General features: G+C 49.9%; 1 protein-coding gene across 1 annotated transcript in view; it reads left to right on the top strand.

Moving 5' to 3' along the window:
• Nucleotides 1-2747: 2747 nt before the first annotated feature.
• Nucleotides 2748-20110, top strand: part of PTH1R (parathyroid hormone 1 receptor) — a 124137-nt gene continuing 106774 nt past the window's right edge. The window contains exon 1 of the mRNA XM_082753457.1: nt 2748-3519. Within this exon, the coding sequence (XP_082609583.1) occupies nt 3445-3519 (75 nt within the window). The 5' untranslated portion in view covers nt 2748-3444. The remainder of the gene's footprint in view (nt 3520-20110) is intronic.

Raw genomic sequence — 20110 nt, 5'->3', positions numbered from 1 at the left:
GGTGGCGGGGCCTAAAGCTGCAGGGCTTGATCCTCAGCACCCAACGAGCCAGATGGGGACACTTTTATGTGGGGCTACCACTCAAGGAAAGCCACCTTTAGCCTTGCCTGCAGGGCATTGAGGCTCCTGCCTTCAAGAAGAGCCATGGCCCTTGTGCTTCCCATACTCCGAGGGAGCAGGCCAGGAGAAATGCATCAGGCCCTGACCTCTGTGCCTGGCAGGGGGGGTGCCTTTGGACCTGTGTGTGTCTGTCCTGTGGTGTGAATTTATTTTATATATGGATAAAGGGGATCCAGGAAGCCATCCCTCACAGCAAGACGCAGCCAGAGTCAGGTTTCCCTGTTTGTGCTTCTTCAGGTAAACTTCGAGCTGGGGCTGGAGGGAGGGAAAAATTTCTTTCTTGTACGGATTCAGCAGTCCTGTGGGATCTGCCTTTAATCATTACATGATCAGGGGGAGAAAGCAGCAGCCCAGAGGCACCCCTGGCCCAGCCCTGCACCCTGCACACCAGGGGCTGGATGCAGAGGGGCGACAAGGCCCAGAGGAGGCCATTCCCCAAACCACTTCAGATCCTAGATTATTTGCGTCGCCTCCTGCTGGTAGCAGCAGGAGGTGGGGGCAATTTAATAGCGGAGGCTTTCCCCTGCTTCTATCCCCTTTCCCAGGGAAAAAAAAAAAAAAAAAAAAAAAACAGCAAGGGACTTGCGATGGGCCTCATGAAACTTTGCAGTAGATTTTTTTTTTCCTTCCCTCCTTCAGAAAGACTTCAGAGCCCTTGCTCAGCCTTCCCCATACTCAACACACACAGATGCTCGGCTCCCCCCAGTGTTGGGGGCTCTCCCACCCCCAAAACCCCCCTCCATCGATGCAATGGACAGAAGCAAGCCAGCCTCCCCCCAAGGAAAAAAAAAAAATACAGCAAAGGTGTTAAAATCTGCATGGGGTCTGCGTCCTTAAGCCCCCCCCCCCCCCTCAAACCAGCCCCTCCATCTCCTTCCTGAGCCCCCCTCCCTAATAACTCTCTGCGAAAGCTTGACCCCCATCCTGCAGATGGGGTGGAAATGGGATGGGGGGGCTTCACTGCTTTTAAATCCCTCATCCCAACAGCCCCCTTTGTATGTGTGCCCCCTCCCCAAGCCCCCCGTCCCTGCATGCAGCCATGCGTCGGCGGGGCGAGAAGGAGGGACCGGGGAGGGACGGGGGTGGGACGGGGGTGGGACAGGGTGGGACGGGGGGTGGCACAGGGTGGGAGGGATGCAGGGCTGACCCCGTGCTTCCCAGCCCGCTGGTCACAGGCTGGACTAGGGCCATCCAATGGGGACAGCCCGGGGGGGGCTTTCTATACCTGCCTCGCTCCCCCCGCAGCCGCGGAGATCCGCCGGGGCTGGCAGGGAGAGGCAGAGGGCTTGGCAAGGAGGAGGGAGAGAAAAGATTGCATCAAGAGCAGGATTTTTTTTTTTTTCCCTCTCTCTCTCTCTCTCTCTTACAGGAAGCCCTACTCTACTTAGCCTTGGAAAGAGCCCTTTTCATTAAATTAGCTGAAGGCACCTATTCACAGCCATGGGGCTGTGAAAAAAAAAAAAAAAAAAAAAAAGCAACAAACCGACTGTAGAGGGCTTTTTTTTTCTCTCTCTCTCTCTCTCTCTCTCTTTTTCTCTTCGCTCCAAAAAATAAAAGAGAAATGCCACACAGCTCCACTCTGCGAAAACTTGATGTTTTTACCGTCTGCTCTCCGACACATCTAGCGAGGGGGTGGTGGTTTTTTGGTGGTGGGTTTTTTTTTTTTTTTTCCCTTCTTTACCTCCGTTCAGCTCCTTTAAATCACAACCGCCGGGCAGAAATCCGCTGCTTCTGCAAGGGAAAAAGAAAAATAATAATAAAAAATAAATAAATCCCCACGAGTTGATTTCCAAAGTTGCCCCGGGTGCGCAGAGCCGTGTGTCCGTGCGGGTGCCCGCGTGTAGCATCCCTGCCACGATTTCTTCCCCCTCCCCTCCTCCTTCTCCTCCCACCCCGAAAAAGTGATAAGGGGATGGCTGCAGGAGCCCGCTTTCGGTTCTTAAACAAACCCCCCAACAGCTCGCCTTTGGGGGGCGGTGAGGGCCGGAATATATATTTTTTTTTAATATTTTTTTTTCCCTCCTTCGCCAAGGAGTTTTATGAATGAAAGCGCCCGGCTGAGCTGGGAGTAACATCCCAGCCCTGAAACTCCGGAGCTGGTGAAATGCAGGGGGAAAGGGGGGGCTAAAAGGGGGTGCAGCTCTGTCTCCCCCCCCTCCCTAGGTCCTCGGGGGGCTCCGTAGGGAAGGAGTCGGCTGCAGCTCCCCCCCCCCCATCCCGGCTCCCTCCGGGCACGGGACGAGAACCCGGTGCCCGAGCGGAAAAAAAAAAAAAAAAAAAAAAAAAGTTAAAAAAAAAAATCAGCGAAGATTTCTGAACGTTTTCGCGAAGTGAAAAGATTTTTTTTAATTTTTTTTTTGCCGCGGGGGAAAAAAAAATCTAAAATTTTACTTAAAGAGGGGGGGGGGATCTCTCAGCCCCGCGCTTTCATGCCGTGCTCAATCGGCTTTTTGAAACTGCAGATCCTTTGAGACAGAGAGGGAGAGAGAAGCGAAAAAATCCCTATTTGTAACTAAAACACCCTGCAACCTGGAAGGCTGGCAGAATAAACCTATTGTGGAGCCGAACCGCGCTGGGATATACAAGCAAAAAGCCCCCAGAGTACCACTGTTGGCGAAAAGGTAATTGCTAAGTGAAAATATTTCCAAGTTTTCGCTTTTTTTTTAACTTTCGACTTTGCGATTTGTTTGCATGCCGAATAGAGCAGAAGAAAAAAAGAAAAAAAAAAAAGAAAAAAAACTTTTTTTTTTTTTTTCCCAAACCCCTCTGAAACCTACAAGATAAAATTACTGGATCTAAAAATAAAGCCGTGGTTAAAAGCCTCCCCCACCCTCCCGATCTCCCACCCCTTCCACCCCTCTCTCGCCTTCTCCCTCCCTCCCTCCCTCTCCCTGCCTCTCTCTGTGTGTTTGCGTTTGACAAAGAAATTATTTGAACTTCCCACTGCCTCATAAAAAGGAAACAGAATAGCAGTTTTGACATATGGATGTGATTTTTCTGCTCTGAGACAGATGCACACGGAAAACAAACAGCACCAGGGGCTGCAGCTCTGAGTTGCTCCGCTTCACATGGGCTCCTCCGCTGCGCTCAGGGAGCTGCCCAGATCTCCAGCCATGAGAAAGCGAAGCAAAGGACCGGGCTTTCTTGTCATGTGCCTTTCTGGCTAAAACTGTGGAAACAAACAAACAATCAAACAAACACAAATTCTGGAGGGGGGGCGGGAGGGAAGGAGAAGGAGAAATCATCCGCAACCGGAGCGCTGGAAGACCTCTCGTCCTCCTACTTCCCCGAGCGAGCTTGGATGCTGGAAGGAGCCTCTTGGATATGGGATCATATCTGGTTTATCACAGCCTGGGTTTGATCCTCTGCTGCTCCGTGCTGAGTTCAGTCTACGCTCTGGTGAGTCCCTCGATCTTTTCCCTTCGCGTTCCGGACGAGCCTTTTGCTGCAGCAGGGCTTCAGGGCTTCAGGAGGGATTTGGGGGCTTCGGAAGGGATTCAGAAGGCAGAGCCCCAGCTCTTGGGGCCGGTGGCTCCTTGCGCTGGCAGACCGCGCGCAGCTGGGCTCAGTGGCTGCACCAGATGGAATTAAAATGTCTGTGCTTCCCGAGGAGTTTGAATCACTTTTAAACCCCTCCGGACAGCAACGCGTGCAGTTTGACAGGGCTCTGGGGAAAGCGTCTGCAGGGATAATTCAAAAGACACCTCCCAGGAAAGGGCAATTTTTCTTTTTCTCCCCCCAGTCCCCCCCCAAAAAAAAATAATATTAATTTTAATTTGATTTTCTTAATCTGTAGATCTGCTTAATCTCAGCAAAACAGTGCCTTCCTCTCCGGGATTACTCCTGGAGAGGACCTCAGAGCACGGGGACTGCAGACAGTTTACACTCAGGAGCACGAAAGTAGTATTAACCCTTTGCTACCTGGCTCTGCTTTCACCTGCTCCTGCACACGTGGAGGCAGAAAACCTTGACAGAGGGAGGCAGAGGCTGCCAGCAGGGCTGCGGGCTGCCTGGACCACCTTGATGGGGAACGGGCTAAGGTCTGCAGACCCCCTTTGCAGCCTCGGGTGGTCACCAAGGTCCTTCTGCAGAAGCGAAGGTGAATGTCACCTAGAATCAGCCACCAGATATTAACTCTTTGCTGGGCGTGCTGCTTTGATTTGAGTTTTGCTTGCTTTCTGCATCCTTGGCATCACCACCGCTGCTGCCGTCCCTCAGTGCCTTCTGGTGCAGCCAGGGGCACGGTCACCACCTAAAGTGGTGTCTGCTTCCCCCAGGGGATGGAGATGTGCTGGGAAAGGAGCCGGCTGTCCCCAGCCCCTGGCTCCAGCCAGGTCCCCCCTGCCCCTCCAGGGACTGTCACACTGGGCCCGTTCTCCCGGGTTTGGTAGGAACTGCCTGGGACCTTGCGCAGGGCTGGCAGGGAGGGATTTCCCCCACGTTTCCAGCATCACGCTGGATAAAAACACCTCACCAGTAAATGAAAAGAAAGAGCCTCTCAGAAAAATATGCTGTTGCAGTCCTTCCCTGTCCTGGTCTACCTCTAAGTGTAAATAAACCTTTGCAAGCCCGGAGAAAACTAAGAGATGCTGGGGGGAAGAAACTGTGGGTTCTTGGAGGTTTTAGTGAGAGTTGAGGTTTCTCCCATGTTCTTAGGCTGTTTTAGCATCCCCGTGCCCACGACTGGCTCTGAGGGTTCATCCTGATAGGCTCTGTAGGTCCTGCAGCACCTGCTGCCCCCACACCACAGCCCTGCTGCACCAAACTCCTGTTAGCGTCGTTGTCTCTGTTGGTAGCGGTGAAAACTGGGTTCGTGAAACAGCCAGGATGGAGCTGGGCAAACTTCAGGATCCAGAAAAGACAGGCAAGCTTTCACAGCCCACCACCAGTCCCATTCCCACTTCGCTCCCTCTCCCAGTACATCCCAGTACCTCCAGAAGGTGCAGAGGACCAGAGAACCGCGTCTCTGCTGTCTCCTGTCTCCAGTGTTTGCTTTAACTTTTCACACCCCACCAGAACAGACCTTTTCAGATCCCAGGCTCTGTGCTTTGCTCTTGCTTCTGAGTGCCCCCCATGCCCCAGGTTTGGGGAGATGCCGGACCTGGGCATCAGTCAGGAACCGCTCCACCAGAAACCTAAATTAGTTTTAATTAGGCCCAGGCTGAAGTGCACGTTTCAGACACTTCCTTTGCTTTGCAAACCTGCCGCTGACACACAAAAAAAAGGTGCTCAAATGTTTGAAAAGTTGCCCTGGAAATCTAGGGGCTACCGAGATATCCTGCATCCCTTCCAGCAGCCACTTAGGCAGAGCAAGGCAGCCAGACCCAAGTCATCCCACTGCACAGCCACTTGCGAGGCAGGGAACAACTTGCAGGGTGGCTAGAGCTTCATTTTTTAAATTTCTTCCCCAAACTAACTTGATTTTTAAAAGCATTGTATGGTATCAAGTGCGTGTTTCAGCACAGTGACATCTCAGTTGTTGCTCTGGAAGAAGGGCTGTGTAAATGCTTGATGTTCGCCTGGCAGGTCTGCGTGTTTTATGTGCTGCCACCAATAAAAGCCACCTAACGCATCTCTCGTACAAGCAACAAGTGAAAAATCAGTGAGGATAGCTGCAGAAGGAGAGGGATGCAAGGACTTAATTTAGAAAGAGGCTCCGTAGATGCTTTGGGCTGGGCTAAAAGCGGTACCAGGTCTTCGCTCCCATGGCAGAGCCAAACAAAGTCCTGCTTGAGTCAGGAGGATTCCCCCAGACAGAGGCAGAAGCCACGCAGAGCTTCAGGGCACAGCTCAGTTGCCCAAAGCTGGAGGACCCAAGGCAGGAGAGCTTTGGCCCCGACTGCTGGGCTGCTCGCTGCTCGGTCATGTTGCGTCCCCCCGTTGGCAAAGCCCAAATGGGTCACCATAGCTCCTAAATCTGAAGTTGTCACTCCTGCTGCTCCTTTTGTCAGCAGGTGAGGATGACAATAAATGCACTGTTTGCGATAGGAGCGCTGGAGCAGGGATGGGGAATGGTTTCTTTCATCGTCCGTGCCGGTACATCACAGGGCAGGAGACCGGCAGCTGAATCTCTGCCCGGCACGGTGCAGGCTGCATGTCCCTGCGTTAACTCTAAGGCATGGGAGAGGAATCAGCACACGTTAAAATGGTGTGGGAGTGGGTTCTCTCGGGGTTAGATGTGTCCCTCTCACCCACCTTTAGCTCTGTGGTCTCCCTTTGGGGGAGAATCACTGATTGTGCACCAGTCGTGATTCCCCGTGAGCCTGTGGCCACACCGAACCCATAGCAGTCCTGGGGTTTAGTGGGGCAGCTGAGAGGTTTGGGGCAGCCAAGGGCTTCAGATGGCTGCCTTGGATGTGGGGAGAGGACTGGGTGAAGCTCTGCTCTCCTCCAGGTCCCCTGGCAATCTGGGGAGGTCTCCCTGCCTTTCCCTGGGAATATTCCCAATCGACACCTGCTTAAACAGCAACGGGGATTAGTTTATCAATGGAGTGCTTTGCGCCTCAAATCTGGCATGCTGAGAAGGGAAATTTGGGTTAATTCTTCTATTTTGTCAAACAGATGGGGAAGACAGATTAACCTGAAGCCAGACAGCCCTGCAGATACGGGCTTGAAAGGATGAGGTGTGCCAAAGGAGCTATAAAAGTGGGTCCGACATCAGTGGGGCGCGGGAGGAGTTAAGGTGTGGGCACCGTGTTTTTATCAGAAAAATGCTGCCAGAGCTGCTTGCAGGAAAGCCTCCCCAGCTCCCACCTCCCAGCCCGCACCCCCATGGTTTGCTGTGCTGATCTGTTCAGTTTTCACTTGGTTTCGACCTGTGCCACTCTAAGCCGGGTTATCATTGGCGGAGATGTTCTGCAGAATAATTAAAAATAATAATAATAAAGCCACTACCCAGCTCCTGCTGCAGGATTTGGGTTGGAATAACTCAGTTTTAGGATATGGGTAACTGTGAGCGAGCTGCAGAGATCTGTATGACCGAAGATAGTGGGTGCAGGGGGGTGCGGAGCCTTTGGGGGCTGCGCTTGGCCAGCAGGACGGGCTCCAGCCCAGTCTGATCCCTGCAGTTCCCCAGCCCTGGCCCCTCCATCTGGGCAAAGCTGAAACTTCCCTCTGGATTTGCGGAGAAGCTGGAGCACTCCCCTGGAAATTCAGGGGGTGTCAGAGAAGGATGGGGAACCCTTTCTTGAAGGCATCACCCAAAATGGGGACAAGTTCAGCCAGGTCATTTTCAGGAGGGTCCCAGCCCCAATTCCCGAGGAAGCTGTGTGGCATTCATCTGCAGCAGGAGGGTCTGGTATAAATGAAAAAAACTCTCCTGGTTCGCACTGGTGACACTTCTGTCACCAAGCAGCCGAGACCCCAGTGTTCAGGGGCAAAACCACTGGATTAAGGAGGTGCTGGTCGATGTTTGATTTATTCTTCATTGTTCCTCTGATCAGAACCACCTCACAACAGATCTGGAAAAGGGAAGGATTTGAAGTGGAATAGTTCATAGCTGGAAGGGAATGATAATCCCATTCTGCCTCAGAAAGCGGCCAATAATAAAAATAATAATAATAATAAAATAATCCTATATAGCGATCCTGCAAATCCCAACTAGCTGTCTAACTTCATTAAATAAAGGCAGCCTCCGAGTGTAAGGAAACAATGTCTGAAATGTTCTTTTCTCCACACATGCTTGGGAGCGTGCCCATCCCTGCCCTGCGTATTTATGAAAGATACAAATTTTGTTATTGTACTTTAGGATTAGCAGATATCCCTGGATTATACAAGACTTGACCGCAAAATATAAAGCAAACAAGCCTGTGCATTGGGGTAATGCAGGGGCTGTGATTTCATCCCATGCAAGCCAAAACTGTTCAGCTGCCCAGCGGCGAGTCCGACCTGAGCAGGCTGGGCTTGGTGCACGAGATTGCTGCTTGGAAAGCAACAGGGCAAGTGCGTGCACAGAGGGTCAAGGCTGGAGGAAATGAAACCCGAGGTGCGCCTTTTAGGTCCAGGCAGTTGTTGTTTGGTTTCTGACCTCCTCGAAATAGCCCCGAAGCGGTGCTTTTGGGATCAGCAGGATTATCCTGGCGAGGGCGGTGCGTCTGCAGTCCCAGCCAGAGGTACCCTGCTCCAGACAGCCCCGGCAGGGACAGCTGCTGCCCTGACCACCGCCGAGCAATCCTTGTGCTCCCACATCCCTGGGAAAAATGATTTTGAGATCACTGCCCCGACAGCAGGAGCCATCCCATAGCTCTGCATCCATCAGCTCCTTTTCTGGGTGCACCGATGCAGAACTCTGCCTGGGTGCAAGGTGCAGGCTGGAGGCTTTCCCTCCATGGGGATGTGCTTGGGAATGTGCTGCTCAGCCCCCCGAGGAAAGGCAGCTGAAATCAGTCCCTGCTTTGCAGTTATTTGGGGCACAGACACGCACTCATCGTGCTTCAGTTTCTCAGGAGTCAGGCTAAAAGCAAAAAAAAAAAAAAAATTATCTAACTTGTATTCTGGCCAAAAATAAAAGTCAGGATCCTCCCCACTGGCCCATGAGGAGGGAATAGAAAGCAAAGGGTTTTCTTCTTGGAAACAGGCTAAAGTCGGGATTTATTTTATTTTTTTGATAGATTTTTAGGGTAAACTGACCAGTGAGTGGAATTGACCATGCTGAATGCCCTAAATCCCAGTTACAGGTTCCAACAGCGTGGAGTGAGGTGGCAAAGCCCCTCTAGTGACACTGAAAGACAAAAGGGGTGAAATCCTGCTCCCCTGGCCGGTGGCAGAGCTTGCATTGTCTTCTGGCCCCAGCTGATCCCTGCAGTGGCTGCATTTGCCTCGTGCCTCACAAAGAGGTGGAGGGAAGAGCAGATCCAGATCCTTCGCAGAAAGTGCTCCGTGTCATCCTCATCCTCATCCCGCACCGCTGCGAGAGGGCGATGAAACCCAGCACGTATTTGTGTGCCCACCAGCCTGCCCCGCTCTCTGTCCTTTTGGACTCTCATTCCTCCCACCCCCTTTGCCCATGGCTGAAACGAAGACCTCAACAAAATCAGCCTGCATTAAAGATGAGGTACTTTGCCCCAACACATTCCTCTGTCTCCCGCTGCACCCACGTGGATGTTATAACATCATGTGGATCGCTCACCCCAAAATACCCTAAGCTTTGGCTGGCCTTGCAGGAACTGGTGTCATCAAGGTGATCTTTGTGCTGCACCTTCCACAGCACAGTCCCAGCAGTAAAAAAAAAATCACCCCTGGAGCTGAAATACAGCAGAATACCTGCCTGGGTCTGACCCTGAGCTCTCTTGTCATGTGTCATGGGAAAAAAAAAAACACCCAAATTCATGCGTGCAGTGCATGGCTTGACATTAACACTGATATTTCCAATGGGGCCAGGCTGACCCTTGCCAGCGGGTAGAGGTGCTCTGTGTTTTAGGGTCCGCCTTTCTCTGCGGAGACCCAGCTTGGCTTGACTTCCAGAAACTTAATATTCAAGAATGGAAAATTTTGGATGGATGGCACCCTCTTATCAGGCCGTACTTTGATCCTCCCATTACATAAATCCCTCTGACAGCGCACAGGCGGTTGTTCAGTTGTTGAAATCTTCTGTAAGGCTGGCCTGTCTTTCTGCCCACACATATTTCCCTTTATCCAGCAAGGCAGAAAGCAGATTTCTCTGCCCCTTTTCCCTCTCACCCCTCTAGAGTCCCTGGCTCAAGGCATTTCAGCAGAGGCAGGGACTGTGCTATCGCTGGGTGAAAGCTAAATATTTCAAGTATCGTAGCTGGGGTGGGGTGAAGTCAAGGGAAGGAATTCATTTCTCCTCTCCTGCTGGGGCAGCCCTATATTTCTGAGGATGGGCAGGCTGGAGGGGACCCAGGGGACAGGCAGAAGGGAGATATTTGCCTGCTGCTGTGACACACATCAAGTAACCCAATAAATCTGCTCGGAAAGGTGCGGTCCCACCTACCTGGAACTCTGCCTCCTTCTCCATGAGATGGTCGAACTGAGCTGGCACGAAAATTAAACTGGGATGGAAGAAAAATATGAAATAAATGTGGGAGAAGGTTTGTTGCTGGGTCAGTGAATGGGGTCTGCACAGCAAAGGTTTGGATGAGCTCCTGATATACACGAGGGAGAGGTCAGGGCACACAGGTGGGGAGCAGAAGGGAGAAGGGGGAGTGGAGGAGAGCAGTGATGTGAGCAGCTTCACCCTGACACCACGTGTGTAACCATCCTCCTTTGGTGTACAGCCCCCACATCCTCCATCCTGCAGTGATGGCTCGGGTCATGGGGACCAGAAGTGACCACACTCTCCATTTTTGGGGGAAAAATGAGGTTAGGCTCGGAGACGTGTGTTGTGCTGCTCGGCTTCACCTGCAGAGGATGTAGCCTGGAGCAGCACTGCTGCCCTGCCCTAACCCACCTCCCTGACCCAGCCAACATGCAGAACAAATGAGCCTTCAAAGTCCACGGCTGTTTGGTCTCCTCGAGGTTTTCCACCGTAACGACTTTGAGTATTAGCTGTCCATCAGATAAGGAAGGGCAGCTCATCGAGGGGAGACCTGGCCTCCTGAAGAACCCCCCCAGATCGGTGTCTGGGTAGAGGAGTTGCTGTCTCAGCAGCTAGGGCAGGCTGGTTATCTCGCTTTTCACATGGCTGCCCTGCTGTTAATCAGGGTTCCTCGATGTTATCTTCACTTCAGTCTCCCTTCCCCTCTCTCCAGGCATTTCAGAGTATGTATTTGCTTGGTCTTCTCACACAGAGAGCAAGAAGCAGCCTCAGTCATGTCTGTATTGGCAGTTTGAAAGTCACTGGGTGTCCTTAGAAAACCTTCTCTTCTCTTCCCTTCACTGAACTTTGGCTTGGGACCTACATGTTGTTGTTTTCTTTTTTATTTTCCTGTATTTTTTAATAGAAAAGTGAATGGTTTGCCAAACTTACCTTATGCTTGCCAAGGGCCAAGGTACAAAGGAGATGTCAGGGAGCTACCATCTCTTGGACTTGTAGTGAAAGACAAATGATCAGTTAACTGAGGTCCAGTGGGGTCTTTGGGGACAGTATTTAGGACCACTAGCGAGTCATTTAATCCTCATCTCATTGCCTTATTCATTCACCTGCTTTATACACCTTGGGCAGTCAAGGAAGAGCAGCACCCCTGGGCCCATCCTGCATGCTAAGACAAGGAACGGTGGCAGTAGCAGAGGTGCAGGGGGACATTTCCTAACTCAGGTTAAGAAGAAGGTTTTCAGAAGCTGGGGACATCCTTGCCCTGCAAATCAAATTTCAAAACTCAGTGGGCTGATTTCCAGGAACTTTGTGTGCTATTTCCATCTACCCCACTTTTATTGTCTAAACCTCTGCCGTATTTCAATGTTACCTTGACTTCCTTCTTGACTGCTGCATCCCAAACCACTCCTCCTTTCAGACAACGAGCAGTTGGAGTTAAAATAACTTTGAGACAATGGCTATGGCGAGTGGTTGCAAGGAAATGACCTGTTTCTCCTGGCCGCACTCAACGAGTAAGATCAATAAAGCAACATTATGCAGCGTATCCATTTCATGGTTTGCAATCTCCCTCAGCTCAGTAAAATACAGGAAATTTCTTTTAAAAATGAAAGTGGGAGAGAGCTGGTAAGAGGTTGAACTGCTAAGAGGTGACCTATGCATACAACTTCAAAACCTTGTGTTGTTGGCTTATCAAGAGCCATCAGCTTATGAGGCCTTTGTGCCTTTCAGAGTTTGCATCTCCAAGGCTTTCTTTGAGCCTGTGCTTTCTTCCAGTGCTCTTGAGGTTATGCTCAATGAATTGTTTGCTCTGAAATGAACCTCTTCACTAAGGAGATGAGACCAGGAGTTGTGACTTAGGTCTCCATTTAATCTCTGTATGCTTTCAGGCATTTCTGGTTCTGTATATGCAGTAAAAGCACAGAGGATTTGCAGGGAGTGATGGTAGGGCTTGTGCATTTGGAAACATGGTTTATTGTTATTGTTCTTCCCAGAGAAAAATAGAGAGAGAGAGGTGGTTCTGTAATCAAGAGGTAAAAAAGATTTTTCAGTCTAAATACCCATGCTCACTAAAACATAGCCTGTAGGTATTCAGAGGGTCTGATGCACTATATCTAACACAGACTTGGCTTGTTTTCACTTGCGCTAAATTATCAGGGCTGGGGGTGATGCAGAAGCATTTACCCAAGCCAGCCACTGGATGGAACAAAGCAGGATGGGGTTGGTTCCCCTTGCTTGGCTTTAGATGTCAGCAGTGTGTACTCATGAATTTCCGAGCTGCCCCACATCCTCAGGGACGCACTCAGCCACAGAGCATCCCACCTCAGAGCATCTCTGACTGCACCACAAAGGCACTGGGTGGGCCTGGAGGTCTCATTTCCTCAGCTGGTGAAGACGTGGGGTCTGGTGCAAAACTGTTATGTGTGCACATCCATGCGAGTGGGCGTGGGGGTGCAACTGCATGGCTCTGACTCATGCTGCAGCCTTGTTGAGCAGTCTTGGAGCATGCCATCATATGATCCCGCTGCACAGCACCAGCTTCATCCCCAGTTCATTTCCCACCATGCCTGGTGTTTCTCTGTCAGCCTTTCACCACCACAATGAAGTGTGTTTGTTGTTTTTTGCTTCATTCCTGGGATCAGATTTTCTCTGCGATTTGCCTTAACCTCATCACAGAAACCACAAAGCTCAAGGGGCCAGAGCCTTCTGCTGGCATAAATCAGTGGTGTTCCCGTAGACTGCCGAAGGACCAAGAGAGTCTCATCTGATGCCAATCAGTGTCACTGCAGGGAAATAAGAAGGGAGCCAAAGGGTGAATCGGAGGAGCCCAGCCAGCACTTGCTGGTACCAGCCTCCTGATCCTGGGTTGCCTCTGGATGGGAAGGGACAGGATCCTGCAAGCCGAGAGATCTGGGTCGGATGACAAGCCCCCACTTTCCACATGCTTCTCCAAACCATGCTAAGCCATGCTTCAGTAGCTTCTTTTGTGGCTTGCTGCCTTGTGCAAAGAATGCCTTTTTGAAAGCATTTAAACATGAGCAATTTGGGGGATATCTCGAAGGGAGGGGGTGTCATTTTTGTTTCTGGCTGTGGTGGTGGTGGGGAAGGATGATAGGCATGCTGGCAGGCTGGATTTATTTCAAACAACAGGATGGGGCTGAATTCAGTGGTTGATTTGGGTCATTTCTTAAAAGATGCCAAATCGTGATGTCTGAATCTAGGAGGTTTGAGTAAATTTGTCATCAGTGTTTCAAGCAGACTGTACAATAGATGATTGCTTTTTCTTCTCTCCTACCCCACTTTTAATACTGATTTTGTCTTAGCATTCCTTAGTGTCATCGACAGCCTCAGTGCGGTCAACAAATTGAACTTAAGGTGCCTTTTCTGTGTGTTTTGTAGGGCTGTAAATGGGAAATTAGGCCATTCAAAGTCACAGCTAATGTGCACTCCTAATTTACTCTGTCATCAGCAAAAGATGACTCAGGTTTCTGCAGGAGCAGGGGGAGGGGAGAGTGCTTCAGCTGGTGAAAACGGAACAGCATCAATCCTCACTTTTCCCCCTGGTGAGGATCCGGCCCTGGTTCTGTGCCAACAAGTCTGCACGCAGAGAGGATCTCCATAGGGGTCGATGCGGGCATGTGCTGGGCTGACCTGACTCAGCGCTTCCCGGGGAGATAAGGACTCTCAGTTACCCAGATAAGCAGAACGATGGCCGAGCCAAGGGGTCAACTGACTGCCAGCCCACGAACAGTGCTGGGTGGAGGAGAAGTGTGAGGTGAAGCAGGAGCAGACAGCCCAGCCCTCACACCCTGCCCAGGTGGATCCCTGTATCCTCTTATTTGCCAATTTTCCTGTTTCTGCTGACATGGACGTGAATCAACACCCCTCCTGTGATTTCAATGCAGCCAAATTTGCGTGATAGCACATCAGTGGAGTTGCTGGGTGAGAGCCCATAGGGTGTGCAGAGAGCAAACTTGGGCATCCAACTCCTTTCCCAAACTAGTTCCTAGTTCCTATATACTCTGCTGGCAGTACCAGCCTTGTTATCAACACTACTGGTCCACCAAAGAAACCCATTACACGTTGTCTCACTGCTGTGACAGTAGTCTTTGCTTTTCTGGATTTCCTTGCTCAGCACTTTCCCCTTTTCCATTTGGCAGCACTGTTGTTCCTTACCCTACTGCTGGCCCTAAGCCCTCAGCTGCCAAAATGGACATCTAAAATCAAACGGCAGAATACTGCATTGGGAAGTACTTCTTTAAGGTTCAGAATTAACATCTTGCAGAGAGCAAACAAGGCAAAGACATCGTTTATGCCTCCAAAAGCATCAGGTCAGGAAGCCCATGTTTCCCAAGAAGCCTTCAGGACAATGCAAAGCAGGAGGAATTGGGAAGAGAAGGCTGGCAGTCACTGGAAGGGGTCCCACACCTCCTGCAAATCAGCTGGAAACTAATGGTGCCCAAGCAGGCAACGCTGATAACCCTGGCTACAAGAAGGATATTTCTGGTGGAGACAGGACATGAGATAACAGGAGATAAAACCACTTTGCAGGAAGGTCCAGGGCTTTTGCTTAAAGCCTTGGGTTGATATTTGAACCCTGGAGCAGGGCAGCAGACAGTGCTATGTCCCATCCCAAGGGCTGGCAATGCCTTCGATCAGGCAAGAGGCTCTTTCTGAACCAGCCAAGGGAGAGGAGGCAGTGAGGACCAGGGCTGCTCCTCCAGTGCAGGAAAAGGCCAGACAAGAGGAGATAGACATGACTTTGGTAATGCTTAGAGAAAATCCCAGCTGATGGGGTTTTGCCTTTACTAGTAAGCAAAAATAGGCAAGCCAGGGCTGAAGTGCCCTTCAGTCATCCATGCTGTTTCACTGCCAGCATGCTCCCTGGCATATATGTGTATATATATATAAATGTAATATATATATTACATTATATATATTTCATATTTTGGGTGTGCCATGGTCTGTAAGAGGTGCTTTGGATGACATCACACTGCTTTGGGAAAAAGATATAGTAGCCATATGGACATGAACGTAGTCAAAGTGGACAGAGAACTGGACCCAGTGGACTTATTTCCTCGTACAGGATTAGCTGATAAATTGTGGTCCCATGGGCAGGGGTCCCACGCTGCAGCAGGTCCCAATTCATGTGTGCCCAGCTCAGTCCCTGTTACAGCCACATCTGAAGCATCCACAACCCTGAAATGGGCTTTGTTGGGATTGCAGCTGCCAGCTCCTGGAGCACGGGGATGCCTTTATCCCCGCAGGAAGATGCACAGACACCTTTTGCAACGTCTTCCAGGGTTGGTTTGGCCTCAGGTCCTCTTGCAGTGGGTTGCAGCCTGCACTTCTCACTCTGGGAACCAGTCCTCCTACTACCAAACCTTTTATCCCCATCATTCTCCCCCCACATCTCAAACACCACGGCTGCCCCCAGCTCCAGGTGAACACCACCTCGAACCATCCAGCCTCTCTCCTCCGGGCTCCCTCCCCATCCCAGCCGAAGGGGAGAGCAGAAGGAAGGGAGGATGCCGGAGCTGACCGGCTGGAGCGAGGAGGACGTCATGCCCCAGAGCAGCCTGCACCGCACTGAGGGCTTAATGTGCCGTAATCACAGAGCTGGCCTTGTTGTAACTGCACCCCGGCTCGCACGGCTCCCGGCGCCGCTGGCAGCTCCCGCGCTCCCTGCCCGCGGTTGCCATGGGGTGGGATTTTTTTGGAACGGATCCCCCCGTCCCCGAGCAAAGGGAGAGGGGTCTGCAGGGAGGAGGAGAGAGCACGAGGAGCGGGGTGGTGTTCTGCCTCGGCCACAGACGGTGCCGGCCCTATCGGGTGGTGAATCAGGACATTAATCAGTATTATGGGGATTGGGACGGGGTCAGATACCTGTGGTTTGAGGCGTGCTGGCAGGGCTCAGCATCGCCGGAGTCATAATACCACACACTGCTCATGAAAGAGCAGTGCTGCGACGTTCCAGGAGGCATGGTGCCGGGAGGGACGGGGATGGGCAAGGGCTGATGGGGGCGGGAGGGGAAAGGTGAAGGGAAGAGGGAAAAAAAATAGGAAGAAAAACAAAGAGACAGAGAGAGAAAAATAAAGAAAAAAAGAAGAAAGAGAGAAAGAAGGAGAGTGAAAGAGAGAAAGAGGGAAAGAGAGAAAGAGAGAAAGAGAGAGAGAAAGAGAAAGAGAAAGAAGGAAAGAGAAAGAAAGAGAAAGAGAGAAAGAGGGAAAGGGAAAGAGAGAGATAAAGGAAAGTAAGAAAGAAAAGGAAGAAAGGAAGAAAAAGGAAGGAAAGGAAGGAAGGAAGGAAGGAAGGAAGGAAGGAAGGAAGGAAGGAAGGAAGGAAGGAAGGAAGGAAGGAAGGAAGGAAGGAAGGAAGGAAGGAAGGAAGGAAGGAAGGAAGGAAGGAAGGAAGGAAGGAGAGAAAGAAAGAAAGAAAGAAAGAAAGAAAGAAAGAAAGAAAGAAAGAAAGAAAGAAAGAAAGAAAGAAAGAAAGAAAGAAAGAAAGAAAGAAAGAAAGAAAGAAAGAAAGAAAGGAAGGAAAGACCTTCTCAGTGGGTTTTGTGGTTCTTTTGCCTGCATGCATGCAAGAAGAGAGGGCTGCCTGCTTTATAACCTGCCTGCCGATCCTTTGCCTTTCCTTTTCCCACCCTTTGTGCACGAAACTTGCTGCACATCCCTTCCCACAAGTGCTGGCAAGAAATTACGGGTATGAGAGCGTGCAAAGTGGAAGGCAGGGGAGGCAAGGCCTTACGGCTGGGCAAGGAGCTTGAGAGAGAAATCAATGAGATTCCTGTTCCTGGGAAGGTGAGGGCAGAGGAGACAAGGCCCCTTCGTTGTCCCTGTGAGCGAGGCTGCTTTGCTTTCCCAGGAGGGGGCTGTGTGAAAGGGGCACCCTGCTGCCTCTGCCTTTCAGGTGCTATAAAGTCCTCAGGGAGCTGTCAGGGGTAGGAAGTGGACAATTGTAAGGAGAGAGGGGTCTGTGCTTGTGACCACCACCCAAGCATGCTCTGAGGCATTTGTGGGGATGTTTTGGCTATGCAAAGGTGTGTTTGTCTCTGTGCTGTCTGGAGGGAGGCAAGAGTCCCTACTTCAAGCATGGGGCAAATGAGCGTGACACTGCCAGGCTTGACTGGAATTAAGACGAGATGGATCTCAACTATTGGAGGCCAATTCTCCATCTCCAAGGGAGGGAGGGAGTCCAATTTTCCACTTGAAGGATACAAAGATCCAGAAAGAAGGGAGATGCTACACCACACACCTGAAGAGGAGCAGATAAGCAGATAAGAGAGCCCAGAGAGCAAGCTCACGATCCTGTGGATATCTACAGCAAGCTGAAGGCAAGCTGAAACCCTGGGTAGGAGAGAGGCAGAAAGCCCTCAGGAGACCCCACATCCATCTGCCAGACACCAGCAGTGCTGACTGACACAAGCTACTTCTGCCTGTGGTCCAGGAGGTCCAAACAGGAGGTCAGGCAGTCCTACCAAGGCAAAGTCCAAGCCTGTTGGCTCAGCGCTCCATCCTTCTAAAAGCAAACTTTCCTCTTTTTCTTTGTTCTTTTTTTTTTTGTTTGTTTGTTCATTACCTATTTCTGTTCTCGTGGTTTTTTTGTTGCATCTTTTAACCAGGGTGGGCTCTAGGCCATCCTCCCTGTTTCTAAGACAATAATATTATTGTGTTTGTGGAGTCGTGGTTAGAGACATCAGCAGGATGTTCTCAAAAGCTTCCTGGTTTCCATGAGTGCTGCATGCTCTGAATTTATGTTGCTGCTTGATGCCAACAATTGGCCTCGTAAGTCTTTTCCCCTCTACCACGCAGAAAAATGCTCTTCAGACTCTGCAGTGCAATGCACATCTCTACCTACTTTTAATGAAATAAAGCTGCAGGTAGCAGCTGGTGCTCTGCTCTGACACTCTGCTTTAGGAACCCATTTGAACTATTATAGGTGCACAATATTCCCAAAATTCATGAGATTTTCAAAAAGGGGAAGTTTTTTATTTCTTTTCCCTTTACTCCTCTTATTCTGTCACTCTGGAGATAATCATCTCCAGCTTATCTTTGCTGCCGTGCAGGGTAAATGCTTGCTTTCATTTTAGTGCAAGCTGTGTCCCCCAACACATGACTCCAGAAGTTCAGGCTCAAAGAAAACCAGATTCTAAAAAAACATCAGATAAAGCAGTGAGAACTTGCACTCCTGTTGCACGGCTAGCCACCCAATGGTTTTGAAGGATAGGGGATTATAAGTAAGAAAATACCAGCATCTCCTTCCTATGTGTCTTTCAGTAAGTCATCCTCTCCGAGGAGATGACAAAGTAGACCTCTAAAGAGTTTGGGGGGTTACCAAAAGGGAAAGCTCTTTTGCTGCTTTTTGCTCTCATCATCTAGCCAGTCCCCATGTGGTGGAGAAAAGTGTCATGGCAAAATAAAAGGAAATAAAAATTTGGATTTTCACTCCTCTGGGGATTACTGCTGTTTGCTTTGTTTGTACATGAGCAGGTGTTCTGCAAATGCCTCAAAGGAAAATTGTTTTAATTTGTAGAGTGTTTTGGGATGATCTCTTTTTTTTTGTTGCATTTGTGGTTTTCAGAGCTGGGAGATCTTGAAGCTGAAGTTTCCATGTTTTGATTTGGGAAATGCACCTTGGCAAAGAGCAAAACCCTGCATTCTGGAAATGATTTTTTTTTATATTTTTTTTTTTTTAAGAGTACTGAATATGAGTAAAAGATGGCAGTCATAGTAAGAACCCTAGAGCTACAAGCAATTGCTGGGGAATGCACAGATGGTCGTGGACTAAGCAAGCACAGGTATTGCACGTAGCTCTGTGAGCATCTCCCAGGGTGGTAGCTGAGAAGTTGCTTTCTCCTCAGACTATTCCTGCTTCTTCTTGGTAGTGTTTATCTAGAGGTCTCAAGGGTGTATGAGATACCTTTCCCATGGCAGGTAGATGTGGCATAGGACCAGCAGAAAGCCATGGAGCTGCAGCTGGAGGCCAAGTGAGCTACTGTAGGACATCAGTATGAGCTCAACACCTTGTTGTATGCAACTAAACGGCCTCTGGCAAGGCACAGTTTGCAATTTTCCTCTCTGTGGTCAGTGGAACAAGACAGAGGCCTGGAAAGGGTGCATCCCTCCTCACAAGCAGAGTCTGTCTTTCTCTGTTGACTAAGTTGGTGGGGCTCATTCTAGGACAGCTCAGGTACATGTGGAGGATTTTGGCCCGTGTGAATAGACTGTAGCAAGTTCTGGACAGTTCCCATTCCCAGTCTAAACCTGAAGCTGCTGCAGTAGTGCAAGCAGCAGTTCCTAGTAAAAATCCCACCAAGACTGCAGTGAGGCTGAGAATTTTCATCCTTGATTTCTGTCCAGAATACCAAGCTCCAAATCAAACTCTGTCTTTTAAATTGAATTTTGAAAGATGGTTTGTTGAGGGAAAAATAAAAAAAGAAAAAAAAAAAAAAGGACAGAAAAACAACCATTTATCTGATTGTAAATAAACCTACTAATTTCAAATGCCAGAAGGAAAACATCCGCTTAAGCAGGGACTTCTGAGGAAATCATGGCAAGTCCTTGTCCTTGCCATCTCATTGCATTTTCATGTAACGCTGAAGAATGGCTGAAATGATGGATTGTCATCCTCTTCTGAAACATCTGGAATACAAATAGTACCTGCTGTTTCGAGCTCTACCTCCCTTGTTTTGAGTCTGTAATTCCCAGCTCCACTGGCATACATGGATGCTCATTAGAGATTTGCAAAAGGCAGCTAAAACCCCATCCACCATTACAACAAAAGTCTACCATTATCAGACAGTTTTGATACAGGGTCCACATCTGGCCTCAGCTGAACCACAGCCCAGCTGGTGGGATTAATCTCATTTTATCTAGATTTTTACAATATGTCGTTGTTTCTTCTATAGCCAGCGGAGAGAGCCAAGTAGCTCCATCAGAAACCTCAACTCATCCATGAAAGGCAGTTTGTATCACCTGCTGTTTGTTGCTGCT

This window comes from Aythya marila, assembly GCF_965140915.1.
Source record: "Aythya marila genome assembly, chromosome: 2".
In the NCBI taxonomy this organism is placed as follows: Eukaryota; Metazoa; Chordata; class Aves; order Anseriformes; family Anatidae; genus Aythya; species Aythya marila.
Note: the sequence above shows the minus strand (reverse complement) of the source record. Positions and strands in the feature narration are given on the sequence as shown.